The 19,484-nt window shown below is 58.4% G+C and overlaps 1 protein-coding gene across 7 annotated transcripts in view; it reads right to left on the bottom strand.

Annotated features, from left to right (window-relative positions):
- JARID2 (jumonji and AT-rich interaction domain containing 2) overlaps positions 1–19,484 on the bottom strand; it is a 242,748-nt gene that overhangs the window by 1,596 nt on the left and 221,668 nt on the right. For 4 of the 7 annotated variants that reach the window (XM_067752042.1, XM_067752041.1, XM_067752047.1 and 1 more), the window contains 10 exons: positions 17,074–17,573; positions 14,765–14,857; positions 11,605–11,723; positions 11,446–11,516; positions 10,673–10,787; positions 8,393–8,498; positions 7,313–7,495; positions 6,760–6,890; positions 5,981–6,164; positions 589–2,504 (listed from right to left, as the gene is read on the bottom strand). In XM_067752042.1, coding sequence (XP_067608143.1) covers positions 1,641–2,504; positions 5,981–6,164; positions 6,760–6,890; positions 7,313–7,495; positions 8,393–8,498; positions 10,673–10,787; positions 11,446–11,516; positions 11,605–11,723; positions 14,765–14,857; positions 17,074–17,573 — 2,366 coding nt within the window. In that variant the 3' untranslated portion in view covers positions 589–1,640. Of the gene's footprint in view, positions 1–588; positions 2,505–5,980; positions 6,165–6,759; positions 6,891–7,312; positions 7,496–8,392; positions 8,499–10,672; positions 10,788–11,445; positions 11,517–11,604; positions 11,724–14,764; positions 14,858–17,073; positions 17,574–19,484 lie in introns of those variants that run through there. The other 3 variants (XR_010946674.1, XM_067752045.1, XM_067752044.1) reach the window with 3 other exon arrangements.

The following is a 19,484-nucleotide window of genomic DNA, read 5'->3' as shown; positions in this document are numbered from 1 at the left end:
TGCAGATGAATACAAACACGTGTCTATAAACGTTTCTCATTCCCTCCTCAGCGAAGGGGAGAGCACAAACGCAACAAGAGAACCATCTATCTGTTGGCGTCAAAAATACATGTGTAACTTTAACACAACTCGCAACCATCCAGTTTTAAAAGAAACCACGTGGAGGAGTATTAAAATGGCCCATGTTCTGACATACACTGCAGAGCACCTGCTGGAGCCAGGGACGGACAGACCAGGAGGACACGGGGACAGGAGGCCACTCCTTCACTCAAGCCTGAGGGTCAGCCTAGTCCGGGCCCAGGCCTGCTCCCAGGCACTGCAGACATCGTTGGGCCACTTAAAGCACTTAGGATACACATGCTAATGAAGAACAAACAGATGAGCTTCAGTAAAGCCCAGTTACCTGCAGCTAAAGCCACCTGGGCAGCAGGGGGTCCGAGGAGGCAGCCGCCCGCCCGCCTGCACCTGTGGGACCGAACAGCTGGACAGAGGGGTCTGACTGCTGGGCACCAGGGCTCAGACCAGAGCTGTGCTCTCAAAAGCCATTTCTGAGATCCAACCCAGAGCTGGAAATTCCCCAATTAAAAAAAGAAAAAAAAAAATACAGTTCAACTCAACAGGGAACTGACTTGTGATTTTCATTTACTAAAACAGGCCACTGGCAAAGTAGGAGGCTGACAAAACCTTTTCCCTATGCGTGAGAACCAATGATTAAGCTTCAGACCGACAGACCCTACTACATATGTGATTCTTTTCCAGGATTTTGGTCACATCAAGACACCTAGCTCCAAGATGGGCTGGAGGTGGAAACTAACCCACGTTTTGTCGAGCTTCAGAATCATCTCGAGAAGCCCCAGCGCCGCCGGCTGTACCCTGCGAGTTGCCAGAGATGCTCTGACTCAGACACGAGGGTTTATTTTTAACCGTGTTCTGACATTTGCTGTTCAAGTGAAGAAGCAGGGAGGGGAAAGTGGTTATTGCCTTCGCTGAACATGCTCTTTAAAAACAAAGAAGATGCAAAGAGATCTATTTTCAGCTTTCCAATCTTACAATTTAGCCAAAGGCTTCTGATCAAGTCTGACCACAGCCTGAGACCCCACGGGTGCCCCCATTGCCTCCCGGGGCACCCGGCCCGGCCCTGCCCGGGGCTGCCATGTGTGATGGCCGGATGAGGCCGCCTTACGTGGGACTGTCGGCCCCAGGTTTCAGGGGCAGTGGGGATGGGAGAGCCGGCAGGTTCCACCCTCAGAGAGGGGCTCACGGCCAGACACCACAGGGAGGAGGACGCTTCTCTGGAAGAGGGCGGGCCAAGAGGGGCAACGGGGTCCCCAGAGCAGTCTCCCAAGGTGACCCCCCACAAAAAAGGGCCACGTGTCTCCGGAGCTGCAAGCTTGTACCCGGAAACGCAATCGCAGAGCAGCCTGGAAGCACGTAAAACACACGTGACGAGACGAGCAAGGCTGCTCTGGAAGCGGAGCCCTCAGTGCTCCGGGCCGGCTGAGCAGCGCCCTCCCCGTGGGGGCACCTAACGGGCAGTGGAGACCAGCCGACACAGAAAGCGCCTCATGTGGACCTGCCTCTGGGGACGGCTGCGGTTTTCAGACAGGGTGGAACTGGGATTTATTCAGAAGTTGAAGCCTTCAGGAGCAAACAGTGAAAGGCTCCGTGTCTGCCGAGGCCCCAGGGTAAGGACAAGGGCACGGGTGCTGCCCATAGCTCAGCAAGTGGCCGCAGGCTCTGAAGTTCACCATGCGCAGACCCACAGCAGAACCGCTGGCAGCTGCGGGGGAGGGACACCGACACGGGCAGACGGGCACGGCGATCGGCACTTTGTGTCCCAGAGGCCCCGGCCCCGCGGGGCTGGGGCCAGGAAGGCTCCTCAGGCCAAGTCCCGGGCTGCTCTGAGGACACAGAGACCAGATGGACACAGCCGCAAGGCCCCCGAAGCGGCCCTCGGCCTGGAGGGAAGGGGAGCCCTGGCTTGGCCCTGCCGATTTCGGTCTCGGTCTGTTCTGGGCCCCGACTGGAGATGAAGGCACAGTCCCCTCCAGACAGTGGGGCAGCCACGCCCTGAAACCGAACTCCTTACGAACCGAGGCACCGAGGCCAGGAGGGAAAGCAGAGCTGAGCGCGCTGCGGACAGGCTCGCTCGGGCACGACAAAGCGCGGACAAGGACAAAAGTCCCTGCAGCCTCAGCTCCTGGTCTCTCCAGGCCAGTGGAACTCGAGCCGGACCTGCCCACTCCCCCACCTTGGCGCAAGGAGCTACCTTCCCACCACGTCAGGCACCGTCCGGCCAGAAGGCACCTGGAACCAGGCCGGCTGCACGCGGTCACGACGAGCTGTGACATGGACCACGCGGGCAGGGGACCGCTGCCACCCCGCGAGGCACTGACCTCGTCGTAGCGGTACATGAGCTTCAGGCCGCGGCAGGACTTCTGCTTCTCCACGTGGCGCAGGGCACACTCCAGGCAGAAGACCACATTCTCGTTCTCCTGCACGACCTGCGGGACGAGAGGCACCCGAGGCTGAGGGGACTCGGGGGTGGGGGACAGGGGGGTGTCCCGGGAGCAGAGTGTGGGAGGTCACCGCCCAGGCCAGGGGCGTCTGTGACCCAGAGATATGGGATACTGACGAGAACACCAACAAGTCACCGGGATCGTCAACCAGGAAACAAGTAAGTGACCATCTGTGAGCTGCACCCAAAGGCCTCGAGGGCCCTCCTGGCTCCTGTGCACTTTCCCGCCAGAGGGTCTGAGCGCGGCGGGCTGGTGGGCAGGGGCTGAGGGTTCTCAGGGCTCCTGAGACTTCTGGTTCAAAAACTACGCTGGTACAGAAGGTGCCAGAATGGCCACACCCTGGACGCTTCGGCGACAACGCGTGTTGCTCCTGCTCTTGGGCGGCTCGGTTGGTCCAGCTGGTTTACACCACCTCGGGAGGCAGCACCTCTGTCCACACTCCAGCCAGCACGGTTCCTGACCCTTGCCATGCAAGCCTGAATCTCCAGTGCCCTGAGGGTGCGCTGGCACCAGGGATGGGCCGAGGCCCCGCAAATGCTCAGAGCTGTGTGTGTGTGGGCGGGGGGGCGGGGGGGCATCCCTCACCCCAACCCTGACTCCCGGTCCTGGTCTCACTCAGTGTAAACAATGCAGAAATGCTGCCTTGACACACCAGATGCAAAGGATCACAGGTCTTTTCATGAGGATTCAACGGGAAGACCTAGGTTTCTTATCTTCATTGTTGCTAAGCAAAGACAAGAAAACAAGCTGGGGACTTCCCTGGTGGCACAGTGGTTGGGAATCTGCCTGCCGGTGCAGGGGACACGGGTTCAAGCCCTGGTCTGGGAAGATGCCACATGCTGCAGGGCAACTAAGCCCGTGCGCCGCAACTACTGAGCCCGTGCGCCTAGAGCCCGTGTGCCACAACTACTGAAGCCCACGCACCACAACTACTGGAGCCTGCGCACCTAGAGCCCGTGCTCCGCAGCAAGAGAGGCCTGCGCACCGCAACGAAGAGGAGTCCCCGCTCACCGCAACTAGAGAAAGCCCAAGCGCAGCAACAGAGACCCGATGCAGCCATAAATAAATAAGTAAATAAAAGTAAATAAATTTATAAAAAAAGAAACAAAAAAAATAAGCTGTAGGAATAAGGAAATGACACTTATTGGCACAAACACATCACCCGGGGCTGAGGACAGGAACAGACGTACATACGAAACAGTGAACAAAAACATATAAACCCCTTAGTCTAAGCAATGAAAAGCGTCTATAAATAAAACTTCAGTTTTTACCTATGTGTTCAGGATGTGTGCTTCTTACCTATGTGTTCAGGATATGTGCTTCTTACCTATGTGTTCAGGATGTGTGCTTCTTACCTATGTGTTCAGGATATGTGCTTCTTACCTATGTGTTCAGGATGTGTGCTTCTTACCTATGTGTTCAGGATGTGTGCTTCTTACCTATGTGTTCAGGATGTGTGCTTCTTACCTATGTGTTCAGGATGTGTGCTTCTTACCTATGTGTTCAGGATGTGTGCTTCTTACCTATGTGTTCAGGATGTGTGCTTCTTACCTATGTGTTCAGGATGTGTGCTTCTTACCTATGTGTTCAGGATGTGTGCTTCTTACCTATGTGTTCAGGATGTGTGCTTCTTACCTATGTGTTCAGGATGTGTGCTTCTTACCTATGTGTTCAGGATGTGTGCTTCTTACCTATGTGTTCAGGATGTGTGCTTCTTACCTATGTGTTCAGGATGTGTGCTTCTTACCTATGTGTTCAGGATGTGTGCTTCTTACCTATGTGTTCAGGATGTGTGCTTCTTACCTATGTGTTCAGGATATGTGCTTCTTAAAATACCATTCTGGCTAAGAAAGCCTGGTGACAACTCTCAAGGTACAGCTTCGGAGGGAGAGCCTAAAAGTGAGCCCACAGGAAGGGACCAGGGCCACGTGAGGTCACAACAGAGTCACCCAGGCTCATGGGAAACACACGATGATTGTTTCCCACGAGAATAACCCCATTCTAATGCAAGAGGAACGAACACAGAACTATGCGGCTTTTATGAGCGATATTCACAAAACATTTTTAAGAACTGGGGAAATTCTTATGACTTGTTTGTTTTAAAGACAGCTTGATTCTTGACTGTATCCTCTAAAAAGCCTCTGGGAAAAGAAAGCTAGATAGAAGAAAGTATGTAAAGTGGGATGTGTGGTTGTTATGGACGGAATTATTACCCCCCTCCCCAAATTCAGACGTGGAAGTCCTAACCCTCAGTAACTCCAGAGGTGACTTATTTGGAGAGAGGACCTTCAAAGACATAATCAGGGAAACTGAGGTCATAAGGGTGGGTTCTAGTCCAATATGACTTACATCCTTTTAACCAGAGATTAACACACAGAAGCACACAGAGGAAAGGCCCTGTGAGTCCCTGATGACACAACCACTGTGCCGCAGGGAAAAGCGACCGTCTATGATCCAGGGAGAGGCCTCAGAGGGAGCCAGCCCTGCTGACACATCGATCTTGGACTGCCAGCCTCTAGAACTATGAGAAGAGGGACTTCTGTTGCTCAAGGCAGCAGTCGGTGGTGCTCTGATACGGCAGCCCTAGCCAACTATTACAGTATTCCTCCCATTATTTCTCAGTGCTCTGACGTCTCACGTGTGACAAAGGGCATCTGGCTCAGCGGGAGTGGCCACGTAGTCCCCTCTTCTCTGCAGGGCAGCCAGAGGTGTGCCGGGGACACAGGGCGAGGGGGTGAGACAGCATCACAGTCACACGGCACATGGCCAGGAGGCCAAGAGTCAGACCTGGGACACGCTTGCCGCTCTGCACCTCGGTGGCCACGTGGGGCTGGTGGGGATGCACGAGGGGGGCATTGCGCGGGCACTTACTACCTAAGCTTCTCTCTGGGGAGGGGGATTCTGCCCAGGTAGGGAGAGGGCAATGGCATCGGCTGAGGCCACAGCAGCGGGGGGCGTTCCTGCGTTTACAGAGACCTGTGTCAGGGCAGCTGCCCACGGGAGGCAAGAGGCGGGTCTGCACTGTCCAGCTGGCCGTCCAGCAAGGCTTCTGGACGGGGTCGCCTCTGGCCTGGGATGGGGTCGGCATAGGGGACGCTAAGCATGTAACACAGCCCCAGGCTGGGCTGGATCAGCCCCTCAAGGAGGCTGCAGGAGCGACCAGGAAGGAAGGCAGACAGGCTGGACTGTCGCAGCTCAGGGGGCCGCCTTCCAGCCAGGAGCAGGCACAGGGAGGCTGGGGATAGGAGATGCTGCTTGAACCAGACAGATTTCCGAGTCCACGGGGCAGCAAGATCAGTCACAGGGCTGAAGAGAAGGTAAAAGAGACAAGGAAAGAGACCGGGGCGGGGGGCACGTCTCCGCAGGGCAGCTGCTTGAGGGAGGATGGGCAGGGGACAGAGAAACGCAGAGCTGGGGGTCAGGGAGATGGCGCAGCGGCCGTGAGGGAGGCGTGGGCTCACCATGGACAGGTAGCACAGGTGCTGACAGATCTGACACCTCCTCTCCGAGGTCTCCAGCTGCAGCCACTTCCGAGGCTTTTTCTTCCCGTCGGGCGCGGCACTGCTGCCCTCGTGGCTGCCATAGCGGGCAGAGGAATGGAGGCCGGCCTCGAACAGCTGCCGCCGCTGCCGCAGCTCCGTGTCCCTGTCCAGACACACGAGGCTCAGGGCGCCGAGTGGCTGGGCTGCGGGACCTCGGGGCCCAGCTTCCCCACCTGGGGCCTGCGTACGAAGTTGAAAGGCCAGACCACCCCCAAGGGCTCTCGGATGGCCGGGCCCTGCCTGCGGTGAACCCGGGGCAAAGCGCCCAGTGCCAGCCAGGGTGCCCCCACGCCCGGGCCAAAGACGGACGTGACAAACTATCTGCCGATGTCGGAATCAGAGGGTCAACACGCGCGTGAAGATCGTGTGCTGTCCAGCAGCTCCGCTGAGCCTCTGCAGGTCACGTGGGAAGCCACGCAAACGGTCACTTCAATTCCTGCCCTGTCTGCTCCTTCCCAGGGCCCTTCCTCGCTGGCGAGGGGCACCAAGGACCTGTGAGGCCAGGGGTTCAGGAGCTCCCTCCTGTCCATTTCCACAAAGAGGGTGCACCTCCTGCAGCATCGGCACCCCGAAGTCTTCGCCCGCTGGCCAAGCCCCAGGCGGGCCCTGCAGCTCCGAGCCGGTGGCCGGCGGTTTCCCACAGAGGACGGGCCGCACCCCCATCCCGCCCAGCCTGGGCCCCGGGGGTCCTGTGTTACCTGAGCTCGTCCAAAAGGGCTGAGATGGTACTGAGAGTGGGACCGTTTTCCTTTTTCGCTTCCGCTTGTGCGATCTGGTAGAGTAACTTCTCCATGGAGAATGGCTTAGCTATGTGGCGACGCTTCATCTCCTGCAAGGGGCAGTCACGTCCCTTTAGGGCAGAATTTTCAACGCTAGGCCAGCGGTCAAGGGCTTTCTTTACCGGGGAGGGGTCGCTATCTGAATTTTCAAATGTTGAATTCCATCTGGATTCAAAGCAATTGAAAACTGTACGACAATCGTGTCTCCCTGGAGAAAGACACCAGACACCAGGTACTCGTGGCTCCGCCAGCCGAGAACTGTGTTTGCCTTAAACACCTTCAGTACTGACCTCCCAGTACCGCAGAGGGTAACAGAGCTTGACGACTTTCATGATACAGTCAACCTCTAACAGCTCTCCCTCTCTAAAAAAAACTCTCAGCCAACTCAGGTTTCCAAGACTCTCTTTGAAATTAAACATTATCTACACACAGACACACGCACAGGAACGCGTGCCAAGGGCCGCCTGCCTACCTTGGCTGTCTCGAAGCCCATACTCGTCCACTGGGTGGTGGCGAAGTGCACGGTCTCAGAGACGCTGTAGCCGCAACACACTTTGGACACAAAGGATCCCGGGAAGCAGACGACAAACTGGCCGCTCTGCTGCACCGTCCTGTGCACCTTGATCCCCTCCCTGCACAGCACCTCCGGGGAGATCTGTGGAGACGAGGGCTGAGCCGCGCGCCCACAAAGGGCCACCCTCCTGGGTGCCTCCCTCCCACCGTCCGGAGCTCTTTCCGCGACAGCCTGCCGGCCCACCTGCCCTCCAGACGGGGCATCGGGACTTAAGCCTGCTCCAGACACAGATTACGTTTTGTATGAAAGATGTTTTGTTTCTCCTTTAGAAAATAAAGAGACGTAACTCCTAAACAAAGGAGGAGGAAGTTCTAAACTGATACAGGCCCAAGAGTGACGACGATTCAGGCAAAGGCATGGCCGCTGTGAGCGCCCCGTGTCCCCACGGGCACTGACCGGTTGGACCGGGATCCGTGTGCACAGCACGGGGGCTGCTGCTTACCTTCTCCGAGCCAAACCTAGAGTGAGGCGGGCCCAGAGCGAAAGGAGACCCAGGCAGGGTCAGCGGAGGCCGGAAAAGCCTTGAGCTCAGGTTGTCAGAACACAATTCTAGGCTAAAGAGGTTCCCGGCAGCTCAGCAGACTCATGACCGTCTGAAAATAGGGTCAGCAGCCGCTGTGCTTATCCCTGAGTGAGCCTGACCAGAAGCCCAGGTGGCCCAGTCATCCAGCTGCCCAGCCCAGCCCAGTCGCCATTTACCAAAAAAAAAAAAAAAAACCACCAGGCCCGGAAATAGAGTCAAAGGTCCCCACGAGCATGAGTCCTGTGTCCTGGGCCATCAATCAGAGGAACGCACTTTAGTTTGGTTTTCATAAGAGAAGACATTTTGCTTATGCTGGATCCCTGGAGGATTGATTTTTCATTGTCCTCTTTACCTCTGAGGGGCAGGTCGACAAAGAGGGTGAGTTCATGAAACAACTGCGTTGGCCCCGCCACCTGACGCAAGCCCAGTCTCCACCACCATCTTGGCCCCCGTACCATGACGTTGCTCTCGAGCATCTGCAGGCCGGGGGTGCCGTTGGCTTGCAGCAGGGTGTGCACCACGTCCTCGAGCTTGTTCTCCTCCTCAGCAGGAATGCAATACCTGGGTGGTTTGGAATCAGGGCAGAAAGGGTTGACAAGGACCCTCTGCCCGGGAGCCCATCCTCCACACTCCCCCAGAGATGAGCAAACAGCAGCCTGGAAACTGGCCTTGGGCGCAGGAGGGGAGGTGGGCCTGCTCATAAGCGTCCCCAGGGTCTCTCCTCCCAGGGCAGCTCTGCAGCAGACAAGCATGCTCATCTTTTATATGCAGATCTGACCTAAGCGTGAGCCAAAAAGTCTTCAAACCAAAAGCAGATGTTTAAAAGCCCCTGTAAATCAGATCCAGACACACCCGCACGCTCAAAAGCCTCTCATGAGCCTCCCAAGCTGCGATTATCGCTGGGCTGGCACCTGACACTTTTCTGTAGCAGACAGAGGACGCTGCAGGACCAGGATTTGGTGTGGAATACACAAGAGACACGCAGGACAGCCAGCACTACGAGGGCCTGCGTCAGGTGAAGGGAGCGGCCCCACAGGGGCTGGGGCTCCGACAACACGGACCCCGCTCTGGAGCCAAGGAGCTCGGGAAGATGGTGGGAGGAAATGCGGCCCGAACTCAACCAGAAGAACCTGGACCCTCAGTGCGATCCCAGGGCTCAGGAGAATGGGAACTGCCACTGACGTCCCAGGAGGACCCAGCAGGGACGCACCTGCCACCTGCGACTCCTGAGATCCTGGTGCCAGTGGTCAGCACGCGAGGCAGGCACCTGCAGCCTCCTCCGGGCCCCCTCCTCTGGGACCTCCCAACCCCGCCGTCCACAGGCTTCAGTGGGACATCTGACACCCCCGGAGCCGTGTGACAGGTCTTCAGGCTGCCCAGGCCTGGTGGGGAGGGTTCAAGTCCTGACTTCCGCTGCCGAGTGAGAGGAGGCTCTCACCACATCCAAGGCTCTTCTAAGGGCTTGTTATTTCAATGCCAACATATTCTGTTACGGATTTGTGATTTAAATCCAGGGTTTCTAACCTCAATCACATGTTTTAAGAAAAACCACACACCACGAAGTTCTCTGATCCTATCCGGCCGCCTCTCTACCCCCCATCAGTGAGGTTCCAGGGATTAGTTTTCACACAGCCCACAGAACCTAGGGTTTCCCTGCCTCTCACTCAACGGGCCAAGCAGAACAACGACCACCGGGGCCACGAACTTTCACCCCATCACCATGCGGGGCGCGGGCCACGTCACTCCACTTTCCGATGAGGAACCAGGGTCCGGTGGGGCCCGTCACAGGCCTGCGTGGGACCCTGTGGCTCTCAACCCAGACTGGCCGGCGCTGCCCGGCAGCGTCTCCGTGGGGAACGGCGCTCAGGGCTCAGTGGCTCCTGGAGGAGAGCACGCACACCCACAGCGTCCACGCGGCCAGCCGCCCTGCGCAGGACCGTCCGGCTGTCCACCCTCAGCTCTGCCCGAGACCCCAGCCCCACCGCAGAAAATCACCCACAGGGGCTGCCCGCCTCACACCGACCGCCACTGGCCCTAACACAGCCGGAAGGCAGGGCGAGTCGTGATGGCCAGACTGCTGCCGACACTGGCTCCTTGGAGGGAGAACATTAATTCTAAGACTTTGTTTGTCTTAATAAACGATGTTAATCACTCCATTAGGACAATAAACACAGTTAGTGTGGGATGGATGCGGTGCCGGTAGCCCATGAGACGACTAGACATCTGATTATTTGCAGTGATTTCCCATCTGCCGGCGTAAACAAAGGAGCTGAAGAGCCAGCTCGGATCAGGGCTGGTGAGCCTTACAGTTAAGGATCACGCCTGGGGACCGGGCAGAAGGCTTCCTGGGAAACAGACAAGCTCGTGAAATCTCCCACGGCAGAACTCCACTTCCAGTAAGACCTACTCTCTTCTCTGCAGTCGGTGGACTGGGCACCACTCCCGGCCAGCTTTCTGCTGTACTCTGTTTCTGACCCTGCTATGAAACGAACTCCTGGAAATCCACCACCACCAGGGGAAAACCTCACAGGAGAAAACCCCCGTATTAGCAGGCAACTGAGAACAGATGCATCACCTGAGCAAATTAAAATATTCTCCACCAGCTCGACTTCTAACACAGCTCCGCAGGCTGATGACACGGAACACGGGACAAACTCGCAAAATAAGCCCTCCAAGGCTGTCAGCCATCAGTGAGTGCGAGGTGGCATCAGGAGGCCTGGGGCCGGTGTACTCACCAAATGCAGTCAGCACCAGTGTGTAAGTAGTCAATGTAGGGAAGGTGGTTTTGGTCTCGAGACCAGCATGAGGTAGAAAAGACCATGCCAATATTTAGCCAGGGAATTGTCACTCCTAGAACACAGGGGACAGGGCAGGATGAAGACCAATGTCTCAGGGGGACAGCAAGAGAAATTGCATCTTCTCCCCAAACCAGAAAAAGAAATGGGATTCAAAACCAGACAAAACCCAGTGATTAGAAGGGACTTGCTCTTTCCCGCTTCTTACACAGAAACCAAGATCACGTGACACAAAACAGTCGTGGAAGAACATCTTAACTAGTGACTTTAGGCAGGAGGCAAGATGCCCAAGGAACACGACCACGACTGTTGTCGACTGGCCACCAGCCAGGAAGCGGGGCCCCTTTGTTCGGGGTAACCCCTCCCCGCCAGCGTGGGGTCACCCATGCTGGTCACCTCCTCCAGGGGCCCCTTCTTCCCACAACACTCAGAACAACTGGTTTCCCTCCCGGCTGTGAGGCAGTAGCCCCACAGAGTCAGAATGTTAGCTCTGAAATTGGCCAAGGTGGAAAGCTGGCCATTACGCATCTGCCCAGCTTCCAGATCTGCGACTTGGTTTACCTTTCTGCATTTTTACTGACTTCAGCCATGATGCTGACCCCTCTCTCTTCTCTAACAATCCCAGTTCTCTCCACGCGCCGTGCGCCGCAGTCCCCTTCCGTCCAGCTCTTAAAGGGGCGAGCTGGGTCCACAGCCACCCAAGGCAGGCTTACCAGGCACAGCACCAAGGTGACGCAGGATGGAGCCTGTGTTATTGGGGAGGACGGTGAGGTTCCATCCGTGTCTGCAGAGGAAAGCACAGGAGCGTCACTGACGGACGTGGAGGGGCACTGTCCAGTCCCCAGGACACGGGCAGGAGCGTCCGACGTTACCTTGAAAACGGTTCTGATTTTCCCACCGGGAAGCCGCTGCCGTGGGTGTTGGTGTCCACCTTGCCGCAGTGCACGGCCACATGGCAGTCCTTCTCCTCCACGAGCCTCCAGTACTCTTGCTGCGGGGAGAGGGAGGGCTGTCAGCACCATCTCGCTACCCGTGGCCGCAGGGCCCAGCTCAACTCAACGATGCGAGACGAAGGGACCATCTTCGCCTAGAGCAACAGCCACTAGGGAGCAGGGGGACGGGGCTGCAGACAGACGACCGCACGCCCACGGTCACGGCGGCCACGTCCATAGTGGACGACTAGATAAACACAAGGTACAACGTCCACGGAACACGACTCAGCCTCAGAAAGGAGGGCAACTCGGACACGCGACAACACGGATGCACCTTGAGGACTTCACGCAAAGTGGCATAAGCCAGTCTCAGAAGGACAAATACCGTGATTCCACTCCTGTGAGGTACTCAGGACAGTCAAAGTCGGAGAGAAAGAAGAGCAGCGGTGTCACGGGCTGCGCAGAGGGAGGACGGGGGCTCAGTGTTTAACAGGAACCGACTTTTAGTTTGGGAAGATGGAAAAGTTCTGGAAATGGATGGTGGTGACGGTCACAAAACAACGTGAATGGACTTCAGGGCCACTGAACTGCACTTAAAAATGGCTAACATGGTAAACGTTACACGTATTTTACCACAATTAAAAATCATTTATACGAGGGGCTTCCCTGGTGGCGCAGTGGTTGAGAGTCTGCCTGCTGATGCAGGGGACGTCGGTTCATGCCCCGGTCTGGGAAGATCCCACATGCCGCGGAGCGGCTGGGCCCGTGAGCCATGGCCGCTGAGCCTGCGCGTCCAGAGCCTGTGCTCCGCAACGGGAGAGGCCACAACAGTGAGAGGCCCGCATACCGCCAAAAAAAAAAAAAAATCATTTATACGAAAGGGAGGGAGAAAGCGAAAACAGCAAAGGGGCTGAAGACGTCCGGCCACCATCCGTAGGTATAATGACCACAGCCCCAGGCAGGCGTCTCAGCAGACACACGCTGCACACCCCCAATGAGCGGGCTGCACGTGAGGGTCGGACCCCCAGGCTGTGACCCAAGCCACCGAAACAGATGGGGGAGGGATGGGCATGACCTAAACGACTGCAGGGCAAGAGGGGGTCAGGACGTGCTTTGCTAACAGGTGAGAGAGGTTCAGTTTCCCCCCTCACTGTGTCTCCACTCATCATTCCAGAAGTACAGCATCACCCACCCCTGCTTCCTGGAACCCCATTTAAAGGAGGAAGCCTCACCCACGAGCCCCCGGTGTCAGCCATCACCCCGCCGTGCGGCTCCTGCAACAAAACCAGCCTGGGGGCGGCCAGCTGCCCCGCGCCAAGGAGGAGGCCGACAGCATTAAATGCCCGGGTTCCGAACAGCCGTCCTAGCAGGCAGCGCGTGACGGAGCAGCACTCTGAGGGGACGGGTTCAGGCCAGTCCCACCTAGACCCACACCAACCTCTGCTGGGTGAATAAAGAGGCAGGGGAGGAAGGGGGCCGTCTGCTACGGGGTGGGGGGGCCACTCAGGCTGGTGACACCGGCCGAGGAGAGGGCCCAGGCTCTCTGCAGGATCTAGAAGTCAGCCAGACTTAAAGGGTAGAGTTTAGCATATCTTCCCTTTGTGTTTCGATATTATACAACTGTTAAAGCGAAACCTGGGCTTCCAGAGAGAATTAATTCCTGAGTAGGAAGCGATGGACAGTGACAACCCTACCCTTTGGGGACGCCCGACAGGGACCTGCGCTTGTAAAGCAAAGGCCTCTTTTTCCACCTCTGGTGTTCAGCCCCAGAGTAGCGTTCCTTCCCTCTGACGTTTCTCCCACAAATGGCACAGGCACTCGGGAAGCAACTGTGACGGCCACGTGTCAGAGAATCAGGGCACCGCTGGCGTCGTGGTAGATGGAACGTGGATTTGGCAGGGCCAAAGGTCAGGCCACTGGGTGGTGTTCACAGATACCACCCAGGGTACAGACCCGGGGCCTAAAAGCAATGACGGTGATGCCAAAATCGAACACGGAATTCATCAACCTGGGAAACCAAGGCCTGAGCACCAGGGCGGGACCTCCTGGGCTTCTGACGGCTACCATCAGAGGCGGGGTCCCACGCGGCACAGATGCAGGGGACCAGGCGTCCTGGTGACCCAGACTGTCCTGAAAGGCCCACTCCCGGGAAACCCAATCAAATCAGGGCCCGGGGGCTTCCCTGGTGGCGCAGTGGTTGAGAGTCCGCCTGCCGATGCAGGGGACACGGGTTCGTGCCCCGGTCCGGGAGGATCCCACGTGCCGCGGAGCGGCTGGGTCCGTGAGCCATGGCCGCTGAGCCTGTGCGTCCGGAGCCTGTGCTCCGCAACGGGAGAGGCCACAACAGTGAGAGGTCTGCGTACCGCAAAAAAAAAAAAAAAAAAAAAATCAGGGCCCGGGCGCCCTGGTGGTCAGCACGGTTTTACCGAGAGGAAGAAGCACATATCTTCGAAGAAAAAGATGTGCTCTGAGACCAGCTGTTCACCAAAAGCCAGGCTGCAGTCCGCATCACCGCATGCTCCACCAGCAACCGCCCTGAACCAGCGAGAGAAGTCGGGCCTCTCCCTGTACAGGCCCACCTACGTCAGCATCCGGGCGCCCCGGGCCACGCCTCACACCGAACTGCCGCTCGCCGGCCTGGGCGCAGGACGCACTTGCACCTCTCCAACCTCACGCAACTCAGAAGCACAGAAATGGCAACCTGCCAACCCCGTTAAATGAAAAACAGGAGAGAGCAAAGAGCACAACTGGGGTTTCAAGGGATTCCAAACATTCTCTTGCATAACAGGCACCCGGAGGACAGGGTGAGCAGGGCTGAGAGGCGGTCAGCTGGGCGGGGCCCGGCTGGGGCTCTCCCCGGGCCGCAGCCTCGGCTCCAGGGGAGTCAGGGCGAAGCCGGGGAGGCTCGCTCTCTCCACTACACCTTTGCTGACCCTGCACAAGTTGGGGTCGGCACGAGTTGAAACTTCTGGCTGCCCCCAGCACCCAGACGACGGGCTGAGCGTTCACGACCCCTCCGCCCGCCCGCCCCCCGAAGGCCCAGGGGCTCCATCCCTGGCTCCGAGCGGAGTGGGGGGCCGGGACCGCCCAGCTCACGCACCTCGATTTCAGCTGGTGCGGGCTCCTTGCTGAAGCACATGTTCATGATATTTCTTGCTGTTCGGTAAAAAGTCGTTAAAGAAACAGACCTCCCCTGAAAAGAAAACAAAAACAAGAGTCAAGCGTAAGAAACAAAGAAGAGCCAGGACCCCAAAGCAGGCCACCTCGTCACAGGCCCCTGTGTGACGCATCCCTGTGACCGGGGGCTGGGCCACGTCTTGAGTTGACACGAGCAGAGGCGGCGGAAAAACTCCTTGAGAAAGACCCTCGGTGCCAACAAAGGAGTCGGAGGACCCCTGGCCATCCAGCGCCGGGCCAGACCCCACCCCCAGCCAGCAGAACGGGGTCCCACGGGAGCCCTGGGTGCGCTGCAGGGTGCCCTGCTGAAAAGCTGCTTTCACTCCCTGGAGCAACGGGTGCAACGTGGCAAGGGCAGGAGAAAGTCTGTGGCCGGGGAGGAAACCAACAGCATCAAGTCAGACACTGGCTGCACCTCGGGACCGGGGACCCCGGGAAAGAAACTTGGGCAACGCCTACACCCACCCTGAGGGTCCTCACGTGAGAACCGGCCAGATGAGCAGCCTGGCCTCGTAGATGTGCAGGGGACAGAAGGATCCGGCCCTTCTCTGCCACGGAGCCACTCCCCGTCCCCCACGCCTCCCTGGGACAGCACACAGGCCCTTCAGATTATCTAACGTCCCCTCCCCACCCCTGCACGCCACCCCTTCCTGGGAATGTTAGCAAGGGCAAGCTCACTGGGGTGACACATGGCGGATACGCTTTGTCCTAAAGGCAAGCCCTCCACTCATCCCTCACCAGGCATGCTCACCCCCTGACTGTGGAAGTACTTACTGAGCACCTACTGTGTACACGCCTGGTTCTAAGGGCTGAAGATAGAGCAGTGCTCAAAACAGACAACGTCCCTGGCCTCGTGGCGGCCTGGGGAACTCTGACTCACACAGAACAGCTGGGAGGTGGCACTAAGTGCGAGGAGCCGAAGCAGAGGGGCAGGGCCGCAAGGCAGGTGCTCAGGGAGGGTCTCCCTAATGAGGCGATCCTGGAGCATCCCCGTGAACAGAGCTGCAGGTCTAGGAAGGGGGCAGGCCCTTCTTGCCTTTGGAAGGACAGTCAAAGCACTCCGCTTGCAGACCCTGCCCTTTGCCTTTACTCTTTAGCTCTGTAAGTAGCGTTCTAACTAAAAGACTGCTGCGCAAGTCCAAACCTCTCCTGACGTGCCGTTCGTTACACGATAAAATTCCAACTGCTACAAGGAACCTGATTTTGTGTCAACTAAAGCAAGGTGCCTGTAATGCAAGGCGATGACACCCAGCACACAACAGGCAATGCCCCCAGATGCTGAGGGGGCTCAGAACCTGCAGCCTCGAGCTCCCGGCCCCTCGGCGCACAGAGGTGCCATGGAGCTCTGTCACGGCCACCAGACCGCGGCCATAGCTGCGGAGACCCGACCCTGGCTGGGTCCGGTGACAGGAAAAGCTCTAGGCAAGCAGGCATCTCTCTCCAGAAAGGAGGGCAGGACTCAAGCCTAGGAGAGAATGAGAAGCGAGGCAGAGGGTGGCCAGAGGTGGGACCTCGGAGCGGGGACTCAAAGGGAAGAGGCCAAACTCAGGGCAGAACCGCAGATGCCCGACGCGTCTCCAGACCAGGCTCGTGCGGCGGGAGCGTGACCACCAAGGCCTCCACGGGGCCCACCCCACCCCGGAGCCTACGGAGCAGATCGCTGCCGGAGCGGTGCAGGGGCAGTGCCCAGTCTGTGCCCCCTCCCAGCCCGGGTCCCCACCGCCCTGCAGACACAGAGCCAGGACGCCACCGCGCTCCCCAGAGGGCGCCTCCTCGGAATGGCTGGGCGGTTACGGGATGCGGCAGAAGCAGGGAGCCTCCCCGGGAGACCCGTGATGGCGGACAGAAAGGAGCCGGCAGAGCCGAGCTGGGCAGGCTGGGTGGCAGTGGGGGCGTGTCCGTCAGGAGCTACAGAGGGCCTGGCCCCAACGGGCAGCCACTCCAGGATGAGGGGGTGTGGCTCCCAGGCTGCACCCCTGGCACATGGGCACACATGTGCGCACACAAACCCATTTAATGGACAGGAAGCCCAAGGCCACGCGGGCAAGCGACTCCCCTGGCTGGGCGCCCAGTAACCTCGACCGGACACCCAGCCCCCTGCAGACTGCAGGCGCCTCTCTGTGAGAAACGGAGCCAGAGCCGACTGCCGGGTCTCGGGAGCCTGATGCAGCGGACCCCGGGCCCGCATGTGCTCCCGAGGCCCCACGCCCAGGCCCCGCCCGGGGGCCCTACCTTGTATATGCACTTGTGGAAGTCGCTGAGGATGCCTCTGTCGTCCTCCTCCTTCACCACCTCCTTTTCCTGAGCAAAGAGTCGCCGCCGCCCCGTCTTGAGCTGCGCGGGGCCCACCTCCTTCAGCTTGCTGCGGAAGCCGTTCCTGTGGGCCACGCCGTTAATGAGCCCGTTCTTGGGCTCGAAGCGGGGCAGTGGGTGGAAGCGGTTGTAGTCCTGCTCCGTGTGGCCCTCCAGGGGCCCCTTGCGCCTCTCCAGGCTCTCCTTCTCCATCAGCACCTCCTTCTCCAGGCGCCGGTGCTCCTCGGGGGACAGGGAGTCATAGGAGAGCAGGTACTGGCAGTAGGCCTCCTGCAGCTTGGCCAGCCGGTCCTGGGCGGTTTTGGGGATGCGCAGCATGTCTGCTAGTTTGTTCCATTTTTTGAGGTCAGTCACTTGCTGCATGCCGCCCATCTCGTTAATCAGCCGGAAAAAGCAGGCCAGGTCGAGCTCACAGCCTCCTGGGACAGTGAGGGAGGAAAACACAGGGACAGTCAGTGAAAAGGCCCATCAACAAGACCATCCTCCATCACCCAAGAGTCCATGGGTGCCCCGTGCCAGAGATGCCGCCAGGTCCTGGGGTCAGAGCAGCAAACAGAACAATCTAGTCTACAGGGAGACGGGGTTTAGACCATCTTGGGCACTAGGACGATAAACAGAGCAGGACAGGCTGAGAGGCGGCCGTCTTAGGAGGGTGGTCAGGGCAGGGAGCCCCGAGGAGAGGACACTTAGGCAGAAGGCTGAATGGAAGGAGAGACGGCAGAGCAGATCCGCGAGGAGGACGAGTCCAGCGTCCCCTGGAGCAGGGACAGGGTGCACACGTCTCACACCCCAGGAGGCAGGGTGATGGAACAGGGCATCCCGGCTGGGTCTGGCAAGGCTTGGGTAGACAGCCCCACCCAGCCATACCCACGAGCCAGCGTCACCCGGAACAGCTGCGATGTCGGAAAGTGTACCCACGCAGCACGTGTTGTCACTCCCAACCCCCCCACACCCCCAGCGCACGCGCACACGCACACGCACACACACACAGTAACTTATTTTCAACCCCCTCCCCCAGGATTTCCGGGCAGCAGGCAGCACCCACCTCGGGGCAGGCGGTGGTCTGTCCCTCAGCTCCTCCCATCACCACTCACACAGCGGGCTGCTTATCCCAGGTGTATGGGCTCGTTCTCACTACGCCCCTTGATCACACTGCACAAAGCATGTCAAAGCTCAGGTGTGTCTGAATGCCCACCAAGTGACTCTCTCAGGGGGACCCGGAAAACCAACCTCCCTTTGGCCAATAAACGGGGAAGAAAATCTTCCAGAGTAACCATCCACTGGCTGTTAGGAGGTAAATACTCCACAAAACGGTAGGTGAGCAAAGTAAACATTAAGAACGTTTAGCTCTTTAAAGGATGGGGATACGTTTATGTAAGATAAATGAACGGAAAAGCAGCGGGACTCCTGAGAGCAGCACGTGCACGCTGGCGGCCGGGCAACTCAGGGCTGCCTCAGCCAGGGAAGGGCGAGCGGCAGCCCAAGTCCATCTACTGTGCTGGTGGGACGCTGGCGCTGGCTGTGGTCAGTGCAGTGGGGGCCACGTCGAGGAGGAAACTCGCCCTAACCCTGGCCGGGAGGGGCCTAAAGCCCAAGATTCCAAGATGCACTCCAGGCCCTGCTCTCAATTGGGGCATCTCCTGGGGCTGCCCGCACACCACCCGGACGTGCCGAGGTGAAGAGGGATGGGAGTTACCCCAAGGGGCTCAGACCACAGGCTGACCAGAAGGGAGGCAATCACTGTTATTCAACAGCACGGAGAAAACTGACCCAGTACGTGCAAATCCATTATTTCACTCCTCACCTGCTATCATCAACCCGTTCTCAGCACCACGAGGATGCTACATGACAAAGTGCCGCCTTCCCAGAGAAGGAGCAGCTGCTCTGTGGATTCTGGGAAATTCCTTCAAAACTACCAAGTCTCGGGCTTCCCTGGTGGTGCAGTGGTTGGCAGTCTGCCTGCCGATGCAGGGGACATGGGTTCGTGCCCCGGTCCGGGAAGATCCCACATGCCGCGGAGCAGCTGGGCCCGTGAGCCACGGCTGCTGAGCCTGCGCGTCCGGAGCCTGTGCTCCGCAACAGGAGAGGCCACAACAGTGAGAGGCCCGCGTACCACACACACACACACACAAAACTCCCAAGTCTCTCACACTGCAAGGAGGCTGAGCTCAGAGCCACAGCCTGAGGCCTCTGCGGGTAACGGTCCAGCTCAGCTCCTCTTCTGGAAGCTGACGACGCTTTACAGCTGGGCTAACAGCAACGGGTGTGAACACACACACCACAGTGTCAGGTCCTCGCGGCTTCTGGTGCCACGGGAGTCAAGGTTAAGG

This window comes from Pseudorca crassidens, chromosome 10 (genome assembly GCF_039906515.1).
Source record: "Pseudorca crassidens isolate mPseCra1 chromosome 10, mPseCra1.hap1, whole genome shotgun sequence".
NCBI lineage: Eukaryota > Metazoa > Chordata > Mammalia > Artiodactyla > Delphinidae > Pseudorca > Pseudorca crassidens.
This window is presented reverse-complemented; position numbering and strand designations above follow the sequence as displayed.